This window comes from Trachinotus anak, unplaced genomic scaffold, assembly GCF_046630095.1.
Source record: "Trachinotus anak isolate AG129_WGS33_773 ecotype Australia unplaced genomic scaffold, CSIRO_AGI_Tana_v1 ptg000012l, whole genome shotgun sequence".
Classification (NCBI taxonomy): Eukaryota; Metazoa; Chordata; class Actinopteri; order Carangiformes; family Carangidae; genus Trachinotus; species Trachinotus anak.
This window is the reverse complement of record NW_027273863.1, coordinates 25,140,569-25,163,930: the sequence shown is the minus strand read 5'-3', so window position 1 is coordinate 25,163,930 and position 23,362 is coordinate 25,140,569. Positions and strand designations below refer to the sequence as shown.

Here is a 23,362-nt window from a genome sequence, read left to right as displayed (position 1 = left end):
TTTAGACTTTAAAAATGTTTTGTTTAGCAAATATAGCAGTGGAGTAATTTACTTAAAGTGTCTTTTTAAACCTCAGTGATCGGAGTAAACTTAGCTTCATGTTGGTAAAAGCCGTGCTCAGTAGCAGAATTTATTGTCTGGAGTCATACAGTGACTGCTGAAGAGCTATTTGTTGTTTTATGTTTTATTTATCGCAGCATTTAAGTTTCATTGACCTGTGCCAGACACCATCTCTGACAAGACATTTATCTCTAAATGCCCTCAACCTGAAGGGAAAGTCAACATAAACAACAATAACACTGAAGCGAAGGCTAGTGCTCAGAGAAATATTATAAAACACTGTACATATATGTGTCTGAGCTGGTTTTTCACTCCTAAATGATCAGCTGCAGGTGATCTGCACATTAACCTGAGCTCGGATTGTTCTGTGGAGGCTAGCAAGTAAATCGCAACAGATTCAAATGTGTATGTGAGCCACTAGTATGGTGGTGAAGAATAGACGATGAATTCACCCAAACAAGCTAATATTTAATGTCTTTATCAATGTTAAAGCCTCAGGAGTGATTTATTTATTTCCAACCCGTCTTGGTGAACATGGTAGCCTGGATTTTACAATTTACCCCTGATGATTCCACTGAAATTACACTGTTTTTGTTGAACCACAAACGAGCATAATGCAATATAAACATAAATACATTTTCTCATACTTGTTTATTTAAGTAATGCGTGTTTGCTCAGCATGTGTCCTCTTTCCCATCCACATCCTGCTTAATCCTTTATTTTTCTCAACCTTACATTTCATCGGTCTAAATAATGTTTTGCTCCCAGGGTCAGGGATTAGTTAAATTGCTCCTTATTTTACAAAGATATTTCCCCTTGTGTTTGTCAACAGGCAGTGATCCCCAGCCTGAGAATCCCCAGGAGGGCTTGAGGGAGCACCTGAAGAAGACCCTGGAGTTCTGTCTTTCCCGGTGAGTTTATCTCCATCATTTTACCCCACATTACATCACAATAAGATACATTAGGTACATCTTTGACAAAACCAGGAGTAGGTTTGCTTGAGTTGTAAGCATTTTCCGACAATGGGACACAGGAAGGATGGAAAAGTTGTTGTACCAAACCTCAAATTGTTTAGGAATTCATTTAATGGACAACAGCAGCAGGCTTACCATACTAAAATCCCAGCCTCAGCAGCTGTTTCACACTTGTTAATGGAGAAAAGCACTTAAATTGAGCCACAGTAAGAAGAATTGCTGCTCTTAAGTGATCATTAAAGACCAGAAAAGAAAGGCTCTTGTAGATGATCCCCTCTCTGGTTTTTCTGCCCCCTGAAATAATATTGATCCTGGTTGTCATCAGCAGCACAATGCTGCATTTCTGTCAGGATGTAATGATACTTCTGTGTCAGTGTAGACTCAAAGGTCCACAGTGGTCCGTGTGTTGTCTTCAGGGGTCTGAATTCAGGACTGTATGTACCCAGACTCTACATGAAGACACGCGTCTGTTACATCAGTGGCTCCCAGCTGGTCTAGACTCTGGGCCCAATTTTGACTTAGGATATAAAAACTCAAACATTGACCACCTTAACACATATTCACATCATTTCCATCAATTTATGACATCTGTTGGCGGATTATAAACTCAGGACCTCTTTGCACTGAGGAGAAGATGCTAACAACTGTGCTTCCCCTTTATTTCACATTCATTTTTTTAATTACAGGTGGGGCTTAAAACCCCTGCTACACTGTAAAAAGGTCATTTTCTTAGATGCATTTGATAAGTTTGGTTGTTAGAAATAAACTAAACTTCCACTCAAGTGCTATAATCTCTATTATTCTGAAGAGATGGAGGCAGCCACCTAACTAGAGAGGCATACAACCAATGGGAGCACAGTGACATGTACTGCAGTTCTACAATTACTCAACTAGATCATTATTAGAAGTTTAATTGGCCACTATTTTCCAAGCCAATATGGCAAACTATTGTAGGATTTTCTGCCTGTGATAAACTAAAATACCTTAATGTCTTTGCGGGTTGGTCAGACAAAACAAGTAATTTAATTTGCTTAAATTTTACATAATCATAATTTTTTTAAATGTATTTTTATTTGGTATATGATATTTTATTTGGTTTTGATTTGACAAATTAATAAACAAATTAACCAATAATACAGGTTATAGTTTGTGGTTGTGGCCACCCTGCCAACTTATGTTGATAGTAAATCAGTCACTTATTAGGTCTCTCTCTCTCTCTCTCTCTCTCTCTCTCTCTCTCTCTCTCTCTCTCTCTCTCTCTCTCTCTCTCTCTCTCTCTCTCTCTCTCTCTCTCTCTCTGTGGGCGTCGGGCGTGGTCTGAATGAAAGCCTTACTTCATACTGTTGAATGCCTCTGTGGTGGTGGTTCAACTGCTGGTTTTGGGGGGAATTGAGGCCTCACAAAATGTCACTGAGTATAGTTTACTGTCAAACCTACAGTCGGAGGAACAAAATCACATGAGGGCAGCGACGTCAGAGAAACCTGAATGCACCCAGTCTCAAACACCTACTGCTGCATTTCCTTTCAGAAAAAAACATTTAGCTCACAGTGGCATAATTAAAGCAGCCGAGTGTGCAACAGCTGTAGACGCAAGAAGCTGAGAGCTTCAAGAGGCACCACTTCACATTCCCAAATGTGTCATCTCTGTGTATCCTAAACGAAGCAGCTTGATGTTCATTAGATCTAGAGTGCAGTTGAATGTGACATCTCTCAGGTGAGGACAGGTGTAATTCTGCGGGTGCTAATCACACAGGTGCAGTCAATATTATCTTCTTTGTCTCTCAGGGAGAATCTGGCCAGTGACATGTACCTCATCTCCCAGATGGACAGCGACCAATACGTGCCAATTGTGACAGTGGCCAACCTGGACCACGTCAAAAAGCTCAGCACCGACGTGGAGCTGATCGTGGACATTTTACGATGTGAGTTAGGTGTCATTCCTGTCGTTATTTATCAACCACTTCATGATCTTAAAACCGGATTCCGATGATGGTTGCTCACCTGCAAGTCTGTAGGACAAGACAAACTTCTCAGACACAGCAAATTTTTATTAGCCTGTGGTTGATTTCCCAGGAGAGGTTGTTAAAGTGCATCCAGCAGAGCCTTACCTGCTTGTCTTTGATTTATACACATACTTAATTTACTACTACTTAAATTAATCCTATCTCACTGGAAGCTGCACTATTAGTTTATGGCTCAGTGATGTGTGTAGTGTCAAGATTTTATATATGAAATTGGATGAGATACTGAACTAAATAATTTGTGCTGCCGTTTGGCCTTATGTGATAGTATTTAGGACATTCATGTTAAAACCCACTAAAGGTCCCATATTTTATACTTTCCCTGTGTTTTATTTGAAGTGTTGATATCCATCAGAAGATATATTTGTAGTTTTAACAGTTTGCGGTTTAAGAGACTTTTTTTTTGGTGAATTGTTATTTCTGGCTTCCTCCAGCTCTGCCATTGGTCCAGGTGGATGAGAAGGGGGAGAAGGTGCGACCCAATCAGAACCGCTGCATCGTGATCCTCAGAGAGGTTCCTGAGAGCACACCCATTGAGGTCTGTGGATGTGCACGGCACTTTATTTGCACTGAGACGATCATTAATCGTTTTATAAAGACGTCAGTCAGTTGCTGGACTCCCCCAGCCGTTCTCCAGCATGAGTCAGCAAGGACATGGTGTCTGATTATTCCATGGATAATGCACATAAGCATAACCTGTGTGCACTGAAGGCACCAAAAATGTCTGGCTGTGTGATTGTATAATTATCCTTCATTGTCAATTCTATTATTCACAGTCCCGGTAGCGCTGTGCGTTAAAAGCAGGGCAAGTCAGGTTTATTTATACAGCACCATTCAGACACAAGGCAATTCATGGAAATACATTAAACATAGAAGATGACATTAAAATAGCATTTAAAAACAATAAAAACTAATTTGAATAAAAACAAATATTTTTAATAAGTTGAAATTACGGTAAAGTGAAAATATATTTATTTGTAATAAGCACCCTTTAAATCACCCTAATATGTATTGTAATGATTACTGAAATTAAAAACTTAATTAAGACAATTGTAGGGGTACGATTGATGGAGGTAGAGCAGGTCGTCTGCTCATAGGAAGGTCCGTGGTTTGATTCCCAGCTCCTCCAGCGCCACATGTTGGGCAAGATACTAAACACCAAACTGCCCCCAATGTATCATCGAATCATTGTGTGAGTGTTTGTGTATGGTAGAAAAAGTGCTAAATTTGATAAGACTAATAAAACACTATAAAAGTGCAGTCCATTTACCACAGTTAGTTATATCAGTACCTGATACTGTTAAAGGATCATTGATGTCTTAATCTGCAGGAGACCATCTGTATCAGAGAATCAGTTGGATAACCCATCAAAACCAGGGTGGTGTGGTACCAAGCGTGGCCATCCTACTTTCAGACATCTAAGTTTAGGAGGAAGTTAATGTTACTCGGTCTCTTTTCATGGTGCAGCAACAGCCGCTGAAAAATCCTGAGCAGTCAAGCAGTGGCTGCAGAATATTTGCTGAATGCTTATGATATCAGTAACACACTTATCTGCCCCAGCATGACAGAACATTTTCACTTCGACTAACTCAGGCCTAAAGTGGGCTGCCACAGCAGGACATGGACATTTTCAGCTCTGCAGTAGAAAAGAATCTTCTTTTTTGTATCTCATCATTTCAGTATTAAGGAAACAAAAATGCACTGTTAATGTTTATTCATTGGAGCATTTTCTTTCCACAGAGGTTAACGACTTCATGTTCGTACTGTGTGTTCTTCAAAATAAAAGCCTGGCAGTTGAGTGTGACAGCTTTATTCAGAGTTAGTGATGAGGCCAAAACAAAGGGGGGAACTTTATTAAATAATATTTATTTATTCACTTATTATGCACCAATATCAGTATCTGGCACATACTTAAATTTGTCAGCCACATGAACTATTCAGAGCCAGCTGAATTATTTACAACAGAACTCAGACATGAAGTTTCTTCTTGCCAGCTAAATTAGTTGAGGGAGTACCCACACTTATTAACTACAGCTCAGTTTAACAACATGGCCACATCCTGGTGTCATGTTCCCAGGCCAGTTGTGGTTTCATTTTTTTGTTTTTAGACATTTTACCCTGATGTTTATTAGGCATGAGAAGCTAACAGAAATTAAAACAGTCAGTTTTAGTTTCTGAAAGTTTGCACTTTCTAGACATGTAAAAGTATAAAATGATGGTTTCTTTGTCATGGGATTCCTCACTCCAAAATTCAAACACAAGCTTTAACATTTAACACAAAATTTTAGATTTTTCTCAAGGAAGAAGATTTTGACGTGTTCACAGCTGTTTGAAGTGAAACTAATGGTTAAGAAACATTTTCCTGTATGAACCACAACTTCATTTCCCAGCTTTTACTTTGATTTGCTGGTAAATAGCTGGTGGTTTTAGTGCCTGACCAGTCAAACAAACTTAATGCGATGACCTTCTCTTATCTTGCTACAGGAGGTCGAGGCTCTTTTTAAAGGGGACAACTTACCCAAGTTCATCAACTGTGAATTTGCCTACAACGACAACTGGTTCATCACCTTTGAATCAGAAGCTGATGCACAGCAGGTAACGACAAAGTTAACATTTTATTAATTTTTTTCACTGTCACTCTTAATTATTCTCCTCACCCTGGAAATAACACTGTCCTTGTCTCTCTGTCCATTTCTTAATTGCCTCAATCTTTTTTCCTTATAAAAATCTTTCCTCACTGAAGAACTGTATGTTTTGGTTTGCTGTTAGTAATTCACCTGAAGAATCATCTAGTGCTTGTATGTCAGTCCAAGCATCAGAGTTATCAGTTCTGTTCCTCGTGATATTTAAATCAAATTGTTTCCTAATGTTGTCCCGTAAGGCATATCAGTATCTGCGTGAGGAGGTGAAGACCTTCCAAGGGAAGCCAATTAAGGTAGGTTGCACGGACAAACACACACTGACTGATTAATGCAGAACAACCTGACAAATCAAATCAAAGACAGAAGTCGCTGCTTGGATAAATGAATTCTTTTTGGCTTCAGGAAAGTGAAGAAAGTGTATATTAAAAGCACAAATCAGCCCTCTGGAGACTCAGTGTTCTTTTTGTTCATTTCACCTGTTCTGCCGTGCACCTGTCTGTGGGCAATGCTTTCATTTATTAATTATTTGCACATCAGTGCTTGAGCAAAGTTGTAAATGTAGATTTTTCCTCAGCGAAGAACCTCATGAATAATTAATCAGTGTCACTAAGAAATAGGCAACAAGGTTTTTGGGGCTGAGAAATCACAGGTCTTCGCTTAAGAGGTTCATTTAGAGGTTACATGACATCACGCTTTTGAGTAGTTTCCACTAATGTATGAAAATCCCCATTAACACCACAGAGGCAGAGAACTTGGCTCTGCAGAACAGCTTCTTCTTTTATACCCCACTCTTTTATATTCTGTGTATGTTATGTTCAGCCATGGACATTTAGAGAAAGATAGACTTTATTGCTTCTGTCATTTAATACTTGAATGTAGACCACAAAATGAACTTCTATTTCCTGGTCACACTGGCCGGGACACTTACCACATGCTGTACCAAACTCAGTTTTATATGGGACTTGTATGACTGTCTACCAGCACTTTACCAGCCATTACTGCCAAATTATTTGCTTAAATTCAGGTTAACAAACCTTTGTCAGTCTCCACTAAGGTGTAACAAGGTGTAATTAAACAAAGACAAAGATGTGGACCAAGGCGGATATTTATCAATATATCAATATAAGATATTTATCAATCTGCTGAAGGTGAAAATTTGGACTGAAATGCAAGATGAAAGTAAAAATCTGTCACGTTTACTCCACTTCCACATCGTTTAAAGCTGAAGACGCAACTTCCTGCAATTTCATCCCCATTTTTCTGTTTCTGGCCCCTCTCTCTTTCTACCAGGCGAGGATAAAGGCGAAGGCAATCGCTATCAACACTTTCATGCCAAAGAACGGTTACCGGCCAGTGGAGGTGAACCCATACGCCCAGCAGCGCTACACGTCCTACTACATCCCGCCGGTTTACAGCCCCCAGCAGCAGTTCCCCTTATACAGCCTCATCACGCCGCAGGCCTGGTCGACCACACACAGCTTCATTGACCCCACACTGGTGAGAGTCGGCCCGTAGATTTAAATTCGTAGACACAAACTGAAGTTGAATCTAGTCAACAATAAATCTGCAGGTTCTTTTGTCAGCTGCTCATTTCTAGTCTTAAAGTTTGTAAAACTTTGTGATGATCGTTTGTTTAATTTAGTGGTTAGTTTGAAATTAATTTGAATTTAAACATGACACAGAACTTGTTAGTTATTTCAGATTTTCAAAATAAAATACATATATCAACTGGAAGCTTAAGGTTTACCTCTTCTGTTGTTTCAGAGGCTTCCTGATAATGTGACTAATGAATCTGTTTTCTGTTTACCAGGTTGCCCCATTTCACAACAACCAGTTCATCAACGGATTTACCACATCACACAGTTTCAAACCAGCGACGTCGCCCCTCACTGTCAGACACTACTCGCCCAGGAACAGGTCCGTATCTGTGACTTCTCAGATATGTGATCCAGCAAAAGCAAAAAGCCTCTGACTAACAGCTTCCCTGTGTGTACAGAGAGAAAAATAATCATTTTGTCTAATAGTTAAATTAAACTGCTTTAACAGCAATTTTCTACCAAATGAAACACAAGTAAAGTTGTAAAATCTCTGTTTCTTGTGAACAAACATAAAAAAAAAACTCTTATTGCTGAGTCACTGTTGTGCCACTGTCATTCCTCACATCACACGTTGTTTGTTTCCCTACAGGAATCACAGTAAACCTCACTTGAGGCCGACCATCCCCACAGCAGACCGCAGCACAGGGCTCCTGGACAGCCCGGGCCTCTTTCCCAGCTTCCCCAGCGAGAGGCTCAACGGGGTCCGCAGCAGCCCGCCGACACGACTCCCCACCAGCCAGCCCAGAACTAGGTTACCCTCCACCGCGGCCTTCCCTCGTAGGGACACCGTCGGCACAGGGCGAGTCACGGAGCCCACAACCACAGACTACTCCCTGGGCGTCGGTCGAGGAAGGTACGACACCGTCTGAACACACAAGTACTGACATGTGCCACTAAACACTGCTGTGGCAGGATAATGGTGCCAGTCTGTCCTGATCACATGGGTCTGGAAAGTTTTGAAAATGCATATCATAGAAATTAGAGCTTTAGATGTAGCTTTAGAGATTTATTGACTTGGAGGTTGCTTCATTTCCCCCCACATTGTCTCAGCTTGTAAACTATTGCACAAAAGGCTTTAGTTTCACTGGAGTAATTAAAACAACTTTAACAGCTTCAACTGGGCTGACACTCAGTTTGTCTGCATTACTCAGTCTTCTTCAACCAAACTGTCAAGAAAATGCAAGTTTTAGATTTGCTTATGAATTTGATGAAACATTTAGAGATGCAGTAACTAGAGGAATCGTGTTGACTTTTATTCACGCTGTTCCATGTCTTCCTCTTTCTGTTTGTTTTGTGTTTTTTTTTCTTGCTAAACTACTACAAGCACAAAGAATTGATTTTAAATCAATAACTGAGAAAGGTTGAATTAAAAAAAATAAGGGTAGTGGCAACTGTTTATTTGACAACTGGTGCAAATGTAAATCTGGGGGAAAGTCCTTTGCAAACATTGCAGCAATCAGCAGTTTCCTCACCTGGGCAACACAGATTACACAAACCTTCAGCACTGATTAAGTTTTGCTGCTCCTCTGAATTCAGCAGTAGAGCTGGTTCAGGCTACGTCCACACTGCTACAGTTTAGTTTGAAAACTCATCTCTTTTGCTGCATTTACTCCTGACGTCCACATTACTGCTGACCTTTCCTTACAGAAACACAGCTGGACCTGTTTTAGTCTGAAAACTCTGGGCTTGTGTTGTAGTCTGGACGGGCAGGAACACACCTTTTGAAAACAATGATGTAGACACCCATGGTCACTCCCTGATTGGGTCTTATCAGCCTCAACTACCAGCGGTGAAACCAACATGGATACAATTGTTACTGACCTTGTCCTTGTTGTCTTTGCAGTTAAATTCTACATTATAACACTACAACTGTCTCTGTGTCTATTTCTGATACGCAGCTAAAACCATCACTTAAAAAAAAAGAAAATGCTGTAGTATTGTGGACATAACCGCAGTCTGAGACGTGAAGTGTTACTTGTGAATGTGAATGCTCCTAACATAAGGTGAATGTGGTGTAGAGTTGTTTCCTTTGTGTCAGGTGAGGTCGTTGTTCCAGGTAGAGTGGATGTTTGTAAATTGAGATGTTCTCTTTCTTAAAGGAAAAATGTTTCTGCTTCTAGGAAAAAGAGGGACGAAAAGTTTACAGTAAGTATGTTTTTGTGTGTCTCCTCTTTGTCATTCTACTGTAGCTATATTTCCATCTCAAAATAACAAAGTAGTTGGTTTGAATTTAGCTTTAATTTCAATGGAGAGACTAATGTAAAGGAGACAATAAAAGCAGGGTTAAACTGTAATGTAATTATGCTTTGCAGTGTCATTGCTCCTTAGAGTTTCCCTCATGCTGAGGTAAAAGCTATTAGCACCTCGTCACTGTTGCTTGTGCAGTAGTTTGACTTTGTGTATATGTTACAAGGTTGTTCTTTTCCCTCCTCCCCTGAGTTTTGTGCTGACTCTGTGTCTGTTGCCGTCAAGCAGAGAGTGACACCTCAGTCGCCACCGCCTCCCCCCAAACCCCCATCTCCGAGTTTCGAGCTGGGCCTCTCCAGCTTCCCCCCCCTGCCCGGAGCAGCTGGTCAGCTCAAGACCGACGACGTGTTCGACAACCGGCTGGCCAGCAGTGTTGTTGTCGGAACCGCCAAGGAACGGGTAAGGACTGGTTCTGACATCGAGCTTACACACAGCACTGCTTAGGCGCACAAAGGTCAGAATTTAGAAGGTTGAATTTCTTATCTAAGTAAATTCTTCAAGCAGACATTTTGAACATTGTGATCTGTATGACTGCAACAAACCTTGGGCTCTGTTCAACCTGGTATTGACATAGTGAACAGCTCTGAGTTCAGGTGTGGACGCACCCAAGACACATTAGAGATCCGATCACTCAGACCACATTGGTTAAGCAGTGTGAACGCAGATGAGTCCTGTGCCACACTGAAGGACCGCCTACTCTACTGACGTCCTCTGCCACAGTTTAATTAGTCCTGTCTCATAATGAGCCAAATTTGACCGACCCACCCTCCTCTGACACATCATTCGTGTTCAGTGTCTTCAGCTGAAAAACTGAGTCTGGCTGATGATACAACTGCTAAAGGAAACAGTTCTTTGCTTTAATCTCTTCCTCTGTGTGTGTGTGTGTGTGTCTGTGTGTGTCTGTGTGTGTCTTGTCTTTGCAGAATGTAAGTGCTGAATCCAGTACTGGAGGAGCTCTCTCTCCAGCAGGTCCCAAAGAGCCTCTTCGGTCCTCCACCTCCCCGATGCCTACAAGCTTCCAGCCCTCGCCGACCACCCCGACCCCGGCCGCAGCCCCGACACTGACCCCAGCCACCGGCCCGCCACACAGTCCTGCTCCCTCCCTCCCCTCAGCGTAAGAACCACACTGAAGCACACTGAGAGCAGCACAACACACCGGTGACTTATGAGGTGTAGGAAATTAGGGCTGTACCTTGGTCACTTTCCCAACTCTGAGTTGAAGTTTGAGTTGATAAAGATTTTCGAATAATTTTCTTCAGCGTTGTTGCTAGTGCTTTTTCATGAACACTTCTTGTGTGAACCTATGAGCAACACTGTGTTGTTAATGACCTCTGCCCAGTTATGAGACACTACCACAGTGCACCTGCAGAGCTTTGTGTCCTGGTCAGAGCTCAGTAATGAACTGCTGAGCGCCGATCTGACTGAACTGTTGCGGTGATTCAAAGGTTTTATTTGTGTTAACATGCTCATAGAATATGTGAAGTGAAATGCAGGCCAGTAGTAGAAGAGGAAGCAGTGGCCAGTGGGTACTTCAGCTGACATGGCTGGAATTTAGCAGGGTATGAAAACCGCAAGCAGAAACAAGAGTGAGGCAGGAACGCTGTGTGGTTGTGTTGTTTTTTGATCATAACGCAGCAGGAAAAAAAAATGTTTCCTTTAGGGCTGAATGACATGCAGCAAAATCCACTTCAGTTGGGATGATCATTTTTGCTTTTTATTTCCACTGGAAAAAATGTAGAAATGATGTGATTTTTGTTTGGAAGTCCACACACTGATGGCATCAAGACATGCATCAACAAAGACTGTTGTGTGTCGCTGCTTCAAGATAGAGTTGCACAACATGACTTTGTCTCCTACAACATACATCAGTGAGCATCATATTTGTGTTACCCCTAGAGGAACAGACTTTCTTGATTTTCTAGATAGTTTTTGCTTTGCAAGTATAGAGGGTTTCACACACATCACTGCTCTGACAGATAGACTTCCTGAGTGATTCTGTTCTGTGCTTGTAGAGAAAAAAGGGTGTAGAGATGCACAAACAACTAACGAGCTAAAGAATCAGACAAAAATATCGACACTCTGTTCAAAAAAGGTTGCAGTATGTCCATGTAGTTCACACAAATCAGTTCCTGTTATGTTTCACTGCCTCTTCACAGCTTATTTTAATGTCGATGCTTCCTGTTTGTGTTTATTTCAGGGAGGTGAAGGTGACAGAGGTGAAGCCAAAGGAGGTGCAGTTGTCTGTGGAGCGAGTCCCTGGCACTTTGTCCACTGCAAGCAAATCGGTGCAAGTCAACGGTGCTGCCACAGTCAGTATTGATTTCTGCTTTTCCTTTTTTCCCCTCCCCTCCCCTCAGTCTCTTCACCCTCAGCCCTTTTTAATACTTGCCCCCTCTCAGACATCTCCATCACAGATGAATCGATCACAGTGTGAACAAAAACGGGGTAAATGAATCGTGCCTTAATTCTGCAGCGTCTCGTATTGATTTTGATTGGACGAGTCAGTTTCTCACACCTCCTGGGGAAAAATGTTTTTGAACAAGACAGGCATCAGTCTGCAAGATGTAAATGCAGCAGCAACAAGGAAAGTTTTTATCCATGAATTCAACTTATCCCTCTCTGAATTTTCTTCTGCCAAAGCAGAAAGGTCTGAAAAAAACAACCTTTGCTTCAGTTCTGGTGAAACTCTCCCTGGTTTTTAACATTGCAGCAAAAACACAAGCGAAGTGCAAAAAGCTGCAGCTGATGAAACATCTGATAGAAATAAGACTGAGGCTGCACAAGTCTGCAGGTGTGAACAGAAATCTCTAGAGGGCTTTTAGGATATGGTGAAACACGATACAGGATATAACAAATTAAATAGCATCTACACACCCAATGTGGGTCAAACAAATAATCACTGCTGCCAGGTCCAACCTCCAAAATGTCGACCTCCACAAACCAGAAAACCGCCATGTTTTTAGGTTTTAAACCTGGTTTTCATTAGTCTCAGACTTTGCCTCATCTCCTTTGTACTGCTACATCTTTTTGATTAACATAATGCTTTATAAAGGCTTTTATTAGGTTATTTTCATTCATGGTGTATGCCACCATGCGTGGTTTGATTTTGATTTGCATTTTTATTTTTGTTTTAGAAAATAAAACAGGCTTATTTTTCAGCTGGATAGTGTCCTGCTCAGTATGAATCTTTGATCCTTATCAAAAATCTTCATTTCTGTAAAAAAAAAAAAAAAAAAAAAAAAAACTATCACTATCAAAGTCCTGTGTCTGTCTGACCTTACTATCTTTATATATAAAAAGGCCAACATGAAAATGTCTTAATTAGTCAGATATTTAATTGAGTGGACATATTAAAATCTGTCATAAAACATAGTAACATAAATATTAAAAAGTAAATATTAAAAATAATCGTCCAACTTACATCTCCAGGTGTTTTTACAGCCACAACAAGACCTCGTGTCCAGCAACATTTAGAGAGGACGCCATTGCAGAAGTTCAGTGAAACAAAATATTGTTTTATTTGCAAACAACAACAAACCTAAAACCAAAAAAAAGAGACACACACACACACACACACACACACACACACACACACACACACACACACACACACACACACACACACACACACACACACACACACACACACAGAGTCCTCTGACTCCCTCATGTGTGTAGAGAGTGATCTCCCTCTCCTCCAGCCTCCCTTAAATAGTCCGTGGTGGGCGGGGCCGTAAACTCACTGTGGATCAGGAGCACCTGAGGAGAGGGAGAGGAACACAAAGGGGAGGGGTGTAACAGGTGTGCAGACAGAAATACACTGATGGTGAATGTGTGGAGGCCAACGGACAAACAGAATAGTTAACGACTCTGTTGTTTCCTGCCAGGAGCTGAGGAAGCCCTCCTACGCTGAGATCTGCCAGCGGGTGAAGGACGCTCCGACATTACAGCAACCGCCGACCCCCAAGGAAGCCAAGCCAGCCTGCGCTGCCCCCGCCGGCGAGGAGAGGAAGTGCCCCGACACCTTTGCCCCCGCAGGGGAGGCCAAGGCCAGAGAGACATACCCCCCCTCCTCCAAACCTGGCTCGGCCTCCGTCACTCCAGGCAGACCCCCGAGGGAGGCCAGAAGGCCGGCAGGGAGGTGGGCCTCCCCGCCCCCACACCCAGGGAAAACCCAGAGCAAAGATCCCCACCACACCCCACCCAAGTCCCCGCAGTAAGGGAGACTCCCTGCCCCCTCCCCGAGTCCTCCAGCCCCTCCCCACTATGCTCCACAGATGTGTTTAAAAAAGGAAATATAAGTCAGGGCTACTCAATACTTATATCCCAGAATCACCAGTCACAAACAAGCATAGAGGACGCCTTCTTTTCTTGATCAGGGCTTGCAGACAAAAAGCACTTTACTGTGCATGTAGAGCACCGTTTCATTCTTTTTACTCTATTTATTTGCTTTTTTTATTTTAAAATTTCACTTTCATTTCTCCTTTTCCCTTTTTGCATTACGTAGTTGTGTCAGCCTGTAAGTTGGCACCGACAACACTGAAGTTTATTCATTCTGTCCAAATGGCCTTGTGGGATTAAAGTAGTCTTGTGTGCGAAGCAGCAGGGCATTGTTGGGAAGCCACCCCAGTGGATGATGGGAAAGACCGCGTACAACAGACTCCACCTTGTTTGGCTCTCAAAGTGAGGGGTTTGTTTGCATGTCGAGTGGCACCGTTGTGCAACGTTATGTAGCTTAATTATGAGTCATAATTAGCAGATGTGTTTTTTTTCATACATATTCACATCCGTATGCAACTATACATCTAAATCTCATCACAACAAGACTCGGGATTCTTTGGTTTACATCGACTCAGTGTTTTTTGTTTTCTCCAGATTTATTTACACTAGATGATGTTTGTTGCTTTGTTTGCAAACTGTTGTCGACTGTCGGTGCAGTCCCTGCTGGTAAACGCTGCAGCGTTTTCTTCCTCTCATTGTTTTCTCTGTAAAGAATCACTTCCTTCTTCTCGTTGTTGCTAACACTGCTAACCAGCTAGTTATGTTGTATAGCTTTAGCTGATGTGATATCAGTGCTTTTAAGCATCACACAGGAAGGGCATTTGGATATCTGCAACCAAGACTTTGCTTGAAGACAAATTAGGACTCAAGGCATCTCTGGTTATTTGTCTGCTGGAAATGTCTGTAAGTGTGTTATGATGGGTTTTTCCAGTCACTCTCAGCATGTGTGAAGAAATCAACATTTTATTGGCATTTAATTCCTTTTTTTTTTTTTTTTTTTTTTTTTTTTTTTGGGAAAAGCAAAGCAGGCTCTTACAGCTGCAGCGTTCTCTTATCTCTCCTCATTTCCTGTTAAAAAACTGTGGAATAAAACTATCAGCAGGCACATACTGTGGAAGGAAGACGCAGGGTGGGTTTTTTTTTTTTTTTGACTGACACCTGGCGTTTCTTGTCTGAAGCGGTTTGGTTCACTCTGGAGGCGAGGAGGAAATTAACACTAGCTCATATGTGCAGTAAAACCCTCATCAGCATAACCACTGTGACGGGTAACTAACTGTTGTGAGGAGGAGGTGTAGGCTGACGTGTTCTTGTCTGAAATGCACCCAAAAAGGGCACAAGTGGAGAGTTGTTGTCCAGAGAGGTGACAGTGGGATGTTTCTCATTCACACCATTCAAACAGTGGCATGTCTCCAGTTTTTTCTCCCAGACACGGTGCTAGATGTCAAATCCTGGAATCTGTTACTACAGCTCAGCCAATACTGTATGTAGAAATACTTGATTTAGATCTGCAGAACTTTATTTGCACTCTTAGTGTTTTCTCACACTTCCAATCAAATGTTATTAGATGAAGCAAAAAAATAAAATAAAATAAAATAAAGGGAATTGATCCTGAAAGTCAGTTTTCCAGCTCAAACTTGAGGCGACACCTTCTCTGTAGACACAATCGCTGAAGCCTTTTGTTTTTGTCGTCCTCGTGGCTGCCTGCTGAAGGATGGTGAAGGATGGATGTTTGTCGGCTTGTTACTGATGCTAATGTTAACTTTTATTTCTGCTGAAGGATTTGGTGCTCGTACAGGCAAACGCATCGGTTTGGATTGGAGTGCTCCGAAAAGTGATGGATGTGGAAAGTGAAACTGATGAGTATTTTATGAAACTTAACTGAAGAAGGTAAATGATGAGTGGAGGGGGTTTTTGGGAACGTAGTTCTTTGGGAGTCCCATTTTGGGGGGGGGGGGGGGGGGGGGGGGGGGGGCTCGGCTCGGCTCATGTGGACAGTGATGAACCAAACATCCTTTAAAAATGTAAACATTTAACAAACAGGCAGACCAGAGCAGGTGGGTTTACAGCAGGCGTGTCCATCCTCGGGGTGAAGACGTTCAGCTCCTCCTCCTTCCTCAGCATCGAGTCTTTACCACTAGGGTTGTTTGTGTCCTTATTTTGTCTGTTTTTTGTCGCCGTGCTCTCGTCGGTTTCTCCTACTTCAAGTTTGCACACTTCGCTCTGTCCTGAGTTTGAAACTGGGTGTTTAAAAAATTCGAAAAGATTGACCAAAGCACACAAGCTTTCTTGCTACTTCACTCCTGTTTTCTTGGATAAACTGCAGCTGACAGGAGTTAAATTTAAAGCACAGAGTAAAGGAAAACAGCCTCTACTATATCCTTTCCTAGTACTAGGTACATGAGAACATTGAATATAAATAATTGAGTAATGTTTTGGCATTTTTCGATTCCTACGTCAGAGTAAAGTAGCAAGAACACAAATTGAGGGAGGGAGGTTGTGGAGTTGGGTCCGAGCTTGTTGAATTTCTGCTTTGGTTGGTATGTCTGTTTACTGTAGCAGCCACTTCGGCAGATAACCAACCAAGTCTCTGATTTTTTTTTTACTGTATTAAAAACATGATCATCCGGCGAAATGTTAAAAAATTATTGGTGTACAAGTTTTGAAATGACAGCCAGGTGATAAAAGTTAGTTTTTTGGGATGCTTCCCTCCCTGCTCCTCAGTCGTGTGCTCAGGTTAATCTTTTAAAGTTGTCACCTCAGATGCAAAACCCTTAAAAAACAAAAAAAAAACAAACAAAAAAAACACTGTACTACAAACGGTATCTGTTTGGGGGGGGAAACAAACCTACACGACGTGGGACCTCACATGTCTCGCCAAAGTCTTCCTGCAACAAGAAGCATTCTGGGTAATCCCTAAGAGAAAACAGGAGCCCATCTGGAGAAGGGAAAGCTTCATTAAAAAGCCTATACTCCTGCTCATAGCTGCTTTTGATTTGGATGCTAAATCTTGAGTTTTCTAAAAAAAAAAAAAAAAAAAATTGTTTTTTCTTTGAAGGACTGAGATGCACTTGGATGGGTTAATTATTATTTTCCTTTTTTTGTCATCGGTGGAAATGGTAAAAGAGATGGAAATGCACCATATCCACTTAGTTATAAACAAGTGCTGTTTATTCCATGAGAAATATCGTTAAGTTTTCTTTTTAGGGAGAAGAAAAAACAAATAGAGATGCATCGAGGTCTCTATACATACGCAAAATGTAAAAAAAAAAAATATTTCCATCCAGTGTTTGAGAAACTTGAATTTTATTTAAACTTGAAAAATGACTTTGCCTTAACTTTTATACAAGACAAGCATAGTTTATTTCTTTTCAAAAAAATAATCCCCAAAATGTTAATGAAGCGTGACATGTGGAAAATATTTAGTCGTACTAGATGTCACAAGTCTTACTGAGAGAGAGAGAGAGAGAGAGAGAGAGTACAAATCTGCAGCAGCGTTGTCTTTCTTTGCTTTTTTTTTGTTTTTGTAAAATGTACGAAAAAGAATCATTTTGTTCTTTTTGTTTCTTGTTGAATAGTTTCAGGTTTATTTTGTTTGTTTTTATTTTTTGGGGAAAATATAAACCTTGTAAATGCAAAATTAGTCAATACTGTATTAAATATGTGCACTTTGAGGTGTGTGCTTTGCTTGTACAGTTGTAAATACTCAGAAAAATATAAGAGGTACCTTAAAATGATTATAAAAATATATTGATCTTGTTGAACTATTAATGTCGCTATCGAGCTGGATGTAGGATATATAAAAAAAAAAAAGTTAATGTTGTGCTTTTGAAAATATTTTTCTTTAACTTTTTTTTTTTTTTAATTTTAGTTTGAGTGTGCAGAGTTTGAATTCTGCTCCACTCTGAAGTGTGGGCAGGTTGTCTGATTGTACTTTTTTTTTTTTTTTTTTTTAAGTTTTGTTTGTTGTCTTTCATTCCATTTTTCATACCTGTGTGGTCAGTCACACCTGGCCGTACAGGTGTGTGGCCCTAGCCCCCCCACTTCACTGTGCACACATTGGAAAGAGCCTGTGGAACTGGCCGAGCATCTTAATGAACGGACTTTCTAAAGCTGCGTGTCCACCAGCCTCCTCTATAAAGCTCTGGCTTATTTTTCCTCTTTCTGTTTATGCAGTAAATTATTATATATTATATATAATCCAGACAGTTTGAACACTGAAACTGTTTTGCAAGAAGAAGAAGCACTACATCTCAGAGTTTCAGTCCTCACTGTCCACAGCAGTAGCCTCTAATGCCAGGTATGTTTTTAATACTACTGTTGCAAGACAAAAAAAATTAATGTAAGTCAATTAAAAACTACAGTAATATTAAGGTTGAAATCAAGGTAGAAATGACCATGACACTAATATTCAATATCCATATGCCATCACAGTTATGACATGTCCATGCATATGCAACTCCACAGTGTATAATCAAACTGCATTGTGTCCACGTAAGGTGGACAGCATGACTAGACAATATCTAATGTAAAACAGTTTTTAATATCTGGAAAATACAAGGCTGAAGTCCGGCCTCTGGTTAAAATGTCCGCTAACTTTATTTTTCTTGCTGATGGTTCAGTTTTTCTAAGTTTTTCTGTGCATATCTGAAGCTGATTGAGACTCTGCTGCTGTTGTGGATGGTAAAACATATGTTTTTTTGTCACTGAAGAAGTAGTTAAGCTAGAGCCAAGAGGCAGTTGGCCTAACTTAGCATAAAGACTGGAAGCAGGTGGAAACAGCTAGCATGGCTGTGTCCAAAGCTCAAAAATACTCTTCTGAAGTTCGCTAATTAAGATTTGAGAAGCTGTCACTGCATCTACCTTCAGTTCAGTAAGAAATGATCTTAAAATGTTACGTACCTTCCCCGATATCAGATTCTGACATTTCTGTTTGTGCATGATTAAACGAACCAGACATAGCGAGTTAATGAGTGAGGTTTACAGATGTTGGTAGGTGTATATTTAAAGAGCCAGTCCAGCTGTTTCCACCTGTTTACAGTCTTTAATGAATACAAATGTTTTTTTGTTTTTGTTTTTTTTTATTTAACAAATCAGCGCCGTTTTATTTAAAATTAGAAACTTTCCTATCGAACACGAGTATGAATCTGACCAGATGTTTGACGCCAGCTTTTGGTGCTTGACAGTTTTACCAGTCCAGATTAACCTGTGCAGTTTTGATAGTGTAGCTATGGCCAAGACTCATGGGAGATGTAGTTGTTGAATGCTAGTAAATGTATCTTAATGGCGTGTTCAGATGTACAGTAGTGTCTTCAGAGGTTGGTTTTTGATTTGTTGTGTCTGAAACCAAACCCTGCATTCGGCACAATTACATTAAGTCTGATTGGATCAACTGCTGCCAGTCTTGATATTCTCCATGTATTTAGTTCTGTTTGGGTCGACCATGTTGTGGACAGGGTCTCCATCAGTCGTCTTAGAATATGGACAGAAACCCTCAGCAGCTTACCAATAGACGAATCCCTCAAAAAAGAAAAACAAAAGTTAGCGGAAGCAAAGCAAAACAGAAAATCATGACTTCAGCTGTTCTATATCACAAGTTATCCTCTGTCGCCGCTTGCCGCCTGTTGCCAGCTACAAAGAGTGATGGCTGATGGACACGTCCCAGTTTTGTCTTCTGTCTTCAGACACGCTGTGCTTCCAGGCGATCTGATGTGTGACGCCTGGGGATCAAATCAAAATGAAGCACATTCGAAGCACATCGCAGTTTGTACAGCACGCGGCGCTCTCGGTGGGAAACAATCGGTAGCCACCTGCGAAGTGCCGATGAAACCTGGGCCTCGGTGTTGCAAACATTTTGGTGTCATTTGTTTAAAAAAAAACAAAAAACATAAAAGACACTTTTTGGGAAATAAATTGAAATCTTGTCAGGATCGGTGTCATTGAGGCAGGTTGAGCTTTAAGTTCCCCACCTGAGTGTCTATGTCGGTACCTGATGAGTCTCATGATCTGCACTGTTTGCATCATTAACATTATTCCTTATCATCTGTCTGTTTGGGGGTTCTTGTTCAAGTTCATTAGCTTTCCTCCCCTGAGAAATAAATGTACAAATAATTTTGCTTTTGGACTTTTTGTTTCATTTTCTTGGAGCTGGGGACAGAAGCAGAGGCTCAACTGGAATCACAGATGTTTTTTTTGTTGTTGTTTTTTTTAACCTTTTGTTTCAGTGTGTTTCAGAGCAAGTTTTCTGGCACATAGTACAGTAACATGCGCGGATTGAGATGTCTGTTTAAACCATTTGATCACATGTGGACTGCATTTTGATGTGGCAAAGAAAACCAATAACTGTGCCATTATACAACTGTTGTTTTTGTCTTGACCGGGCAGTTTAACCTGTACATAGCTGAGCGCTTGCCATCTCGGGCTTTTACTTTTGTGTTTGTGTTTTTCTTTTTTATTATTTTAAGATGTGATTTTCGAGGTAATGAAAGTCCATCAAAGACTTCTCACATTTGGAGAAAACTACAATGTGACACCACTGACTGTAGGAGCGCTTTTTGTGCGTTGCGGTTTGGCGGTCGATCTCCGTCAAGGCACGTCTGAACCCGAACTTTGAGAGATGGAAACACAGACGCTGATTCTACAAACTTGAGCATCCCTGAACTGTGAATGTGTGCATGTGTGGAATAAATAAACGTACCACCCACAAATCCAGACCGATGCAAAGGTGACTCTTTCTGAAGCTTCGGTACCTCAGACCTGGATGGTACCGCTTTTGAAGGGATCTCTCATTTTTGGCGGTTTAAGATGGCCGCTAGTTCTGCACGCCTCTCCTGTCTCGCCGGCATTAACGCAAACGCTCAGCTGTGGCGTTTTAGGAGCTCCCCGGACTCCTTGATGGAGCGCCACCCTTCATATCAGCCTGTCAGTCGCCTCAGCTCTCAGTCTCCTCCTTCCTGTTCGCCCATTTTGACAGTGCCATTGTTTTGTTTTGTTTTTTCTCAAGGGTTGCATCTTGTCATAAAAATGGACGCCCTTGTGGCTGTGGTTTTTTTTTTTTTTTTTCTTGAAGTTATAATAACGAATGCTCACCAACTGACTGGAACAAGACTCGATCTCTTTATCAGCTCACTGTGGTTTAACTCATTAACACTCGTACCGTGCTACGCTAACAGCTGTGGACAATCGATGACTCCACCGTGTTGGGGTTTGGACAGATAATTTTGCCTAACGACACCTTTAACAGATGTGAAATGGAGGTTGTGTTCAAGAGGGCTTTTCAGTTTTGTTTTTTTTCTTTTGTTTTTTTTTTTTGTTCCTCTTGTGATTTTCTTTTTTTGGGTGGGGGGATCTTTTCTTCCATCAAGACTGGAATCAAGCGTACATGTCAGCTATAGATAATTTAAGTTACTCTTGTGTCATGATGTAAAACTGTCTAATTTGGAGAAAAAAAATGTAGCTTACTGAAAAATAAAGATTTAGGCACTGTTGAGGATTCACTGTCATTTTTCCTTTAATGTGCTTTTGACTAATTTTAAAAGTTTATATGACTGAATTTAACAACATAATTACACATAGGAACCACAATGATGCCCTTCCTCTTTCTTCTTGTGACATTGTGACAGGCTGACACACTAAGCTTGCTGCCGTGGACGGGGACAGAAAATAAAATTTATTTTAGCCACTTAAAACATGACAACAGAAAAAAACTATATCGGTCTCAGTATACACAATGTTTCGGATATTTTCCGCGCCAAACAGCCCTTTCCGTTGGAACTACAGTTTTCAACCGTTGAACTGCCGTATTACACACAAGTATTACTCCACAGATGTGATGCTTGATACAGTCTATAGTAGTAATACGGTAGTTCAACAGCTGAAAAAAAATCTAGTTCCTACAGAAAGGATTGTTTGGTGGCAAGTAAAGCTCTAAAAATATTCAAAATAAAGCTTACACTTAAACTGATAGTAGTATTTTTTTTATTTTTATTTTTTTCCCTGTGGGCATGTTTATAAGTGGCTAAAACACGTGTTAGCATCGCTCAGTGTCTGCCGGTGCTCTTACCTGCTTCTCTACACTGGCAGCCCACTGATATGAATTTACTGCAGGTGATATACTGACAATAGATAGGTATTTCACTCAGTCCCACGTCAGATAACAAGAACTACCACTTTAAATGCTTGAAATGTGATGATACTATAAATAGGAATTGTGAAGTCAGGATAATAAAATTGTCCTGTGCAAAGGTTTTAGACACTGTAGAGGTTTAGATTCTTCTCCATCACGCAGAACCATCGGGAGGCATTGGTCCTGAATTCTGCAGCCGGACGAGTTGAAACCATAACATACAGTCACAAAGAACCATCTTCAGACCCCCACAGAGACCTGGCCTTTTTTTTTAGCTGTTCTTTTTCCTGACTGTTTTGACTTATTCACTTCTGATTAACCCTTTCATCCACGATGTCCACTTGAGTGGATGGAAATAAAAATATTTTTTTCACTGGACAGTTAGATCTATATTGAAATAATAGAGCTCCATGTGAGTTGTTTTGTATTGTATTTTGCACTGGACTTCTGTGCTTTATTTTCACTGTATCTGGTTTTCACTGGACAGTAGATTTATATTGAATTAAATAATTGATGTAAAAAATTTGTTCTTTTTATGCTTAAAGATAAATGAAAACACTTGGGGGAAAAAAATCCTGACTGAGGCTTTTATAATTCATGCATGAAAGGGTTAACCAACTGAAATGTATGAAATCAAATGTAAAGAAGGACATATTCATTTCATGGTACCAGACTGGAGCTGATGCAGGCTGCACATTTTCCATTTGTTCTTGATGACTTCATAAAATCTCCACCAAACATCGGTTATTTTGCCTCAATGACTTACACTGAAAGAAACATGACAGCCTCATTCAGAGGTTTCATGTTCATGATCAGCATCACAACAAATAATGACCTCAAGTCCAGAAAAACACAGATCTTGTCTTCTATGTGTCAAGACTCAACTGAAATTCTTCACTCTAAAATTTGAGCAAAGTGACTCTGAACATTTTTCCAGGTTTTGAAGCAACAGGTGACAGAAAAGCTGAAAGGACAGAGACTGACTGACAAATGTTCCTCTGCCCTGAACGTCAACACTGTAACACTGTAGTTTTTGCTGCTTTGCCTCGTTTTAGTTTCATTTGTTCTCCAACAGCTTTGAATCAGATCCTGGAATGAAGACACAAGAAAAAATTTGATTTATTCTTTGGGAAAAACAGTTTTAGTTTTAGTTTGCTCACGTATCTCTCAACAATGTTGATGTACACAAATACAACAACAAATATTTCAACAAACATTTAGAGCACAGACAAGTTTATTTTTCATGTGGACAAATGTGAGTTTAGATGAAGAAAAACCATCATGAGCAGTGATATCCTCCATGGCTCCAGCTGCACCTACAGAAATAATGTTTGATTGACAGGTGATCTGTGTGCAGTGCAGAAACACAACAGCAATGAGCTTTTAGCAACAAACATGGAGACAAAATAAACTGATG

At 40.7% G+C, this 23,362-nt stretch overlaps 2 protein-coding genes across 7 annotated transcripts in view; one reads left to right on the top strand and one right to left on the bottom strand.

Annotated features, from left to right (window-relative positions):
• larp4b (La ribonucleoprotein 4B) overlaps positions 1-15,780 on the top strand; it is a 35,774-nt gene extending 19,994 nt beyond the window's left edge. For 3 of the 5 annotated variants that reach the window (XM_071490605.1, XM_071490608.1, XM_071490603.1), the window contains 13 exons: positions 893-971; positions 2,820-2,956; positions 3,490-3,593; positions 5,540-5,650; positions 5,937-5,990; positions 6,988-7,194; positions 7,508-7,614; positions 7,885-8,148; positions 9,395-9,440; positions 9,771-9,941; positions 10,466-10,656; positions 11,740-11,851; positions 13,430-15,780. In XM_071490605.1, the coding sequence (XP_071346706.1) occupies positions 893-971; positions 2,820-2,956; positions 3,490-3,593; positions 5,540-5,650; positions 5,937-5,990; positions 6,988-7,194; positions 7,508-7,614; positions 7,885-8,148; positions 9,395-9,440; positions 9,771-9,941; positions 10,466-10,656; positions 11,740-11,851; positions 13,430-13,762 (1,916 nt within the window). In that variant the 3' untranslated portion in view covers positions 13,763-15,780. The remainder of the gene's footprint in view (positions 1-892; positions 972-2,819; positions 2,957-3,489; positions 3,594-5,539; positions 5,651-5,936; positions 5,991-6,987; positions 7,195-7,507; positions 7,615-7,884; positions 8,149-9,394; positions 9,441-9,770; positions 9,942-10,465; positions 10,657-11,739; positions 11,852-13,429) is intronic. The other 2 variants (XM_071490606.1, XM_071490604.1) reach the window with 1 other exon arrangement.
• A 7,222-nt stretch (positions 15,781-23,002) lies between these two features.
• LOC139628679 (tripartite motif-containing protein 16-like) overlaps positions 23,003-23,362 on the bottom strand; it is a 276,374-nt gene continuing 276,014 nt past the window's right edge. For both annotated transcript variants that reach the window (XR_011692841.1, XR_011692838.1), the window contains exon 7: positions 23,003-23,034. The gene's annotated coding sequence lies outside the window, so the exon portion shown is untranslated. The remainder of the gene's footprint in view (positions 23,035-23,362) is intronic.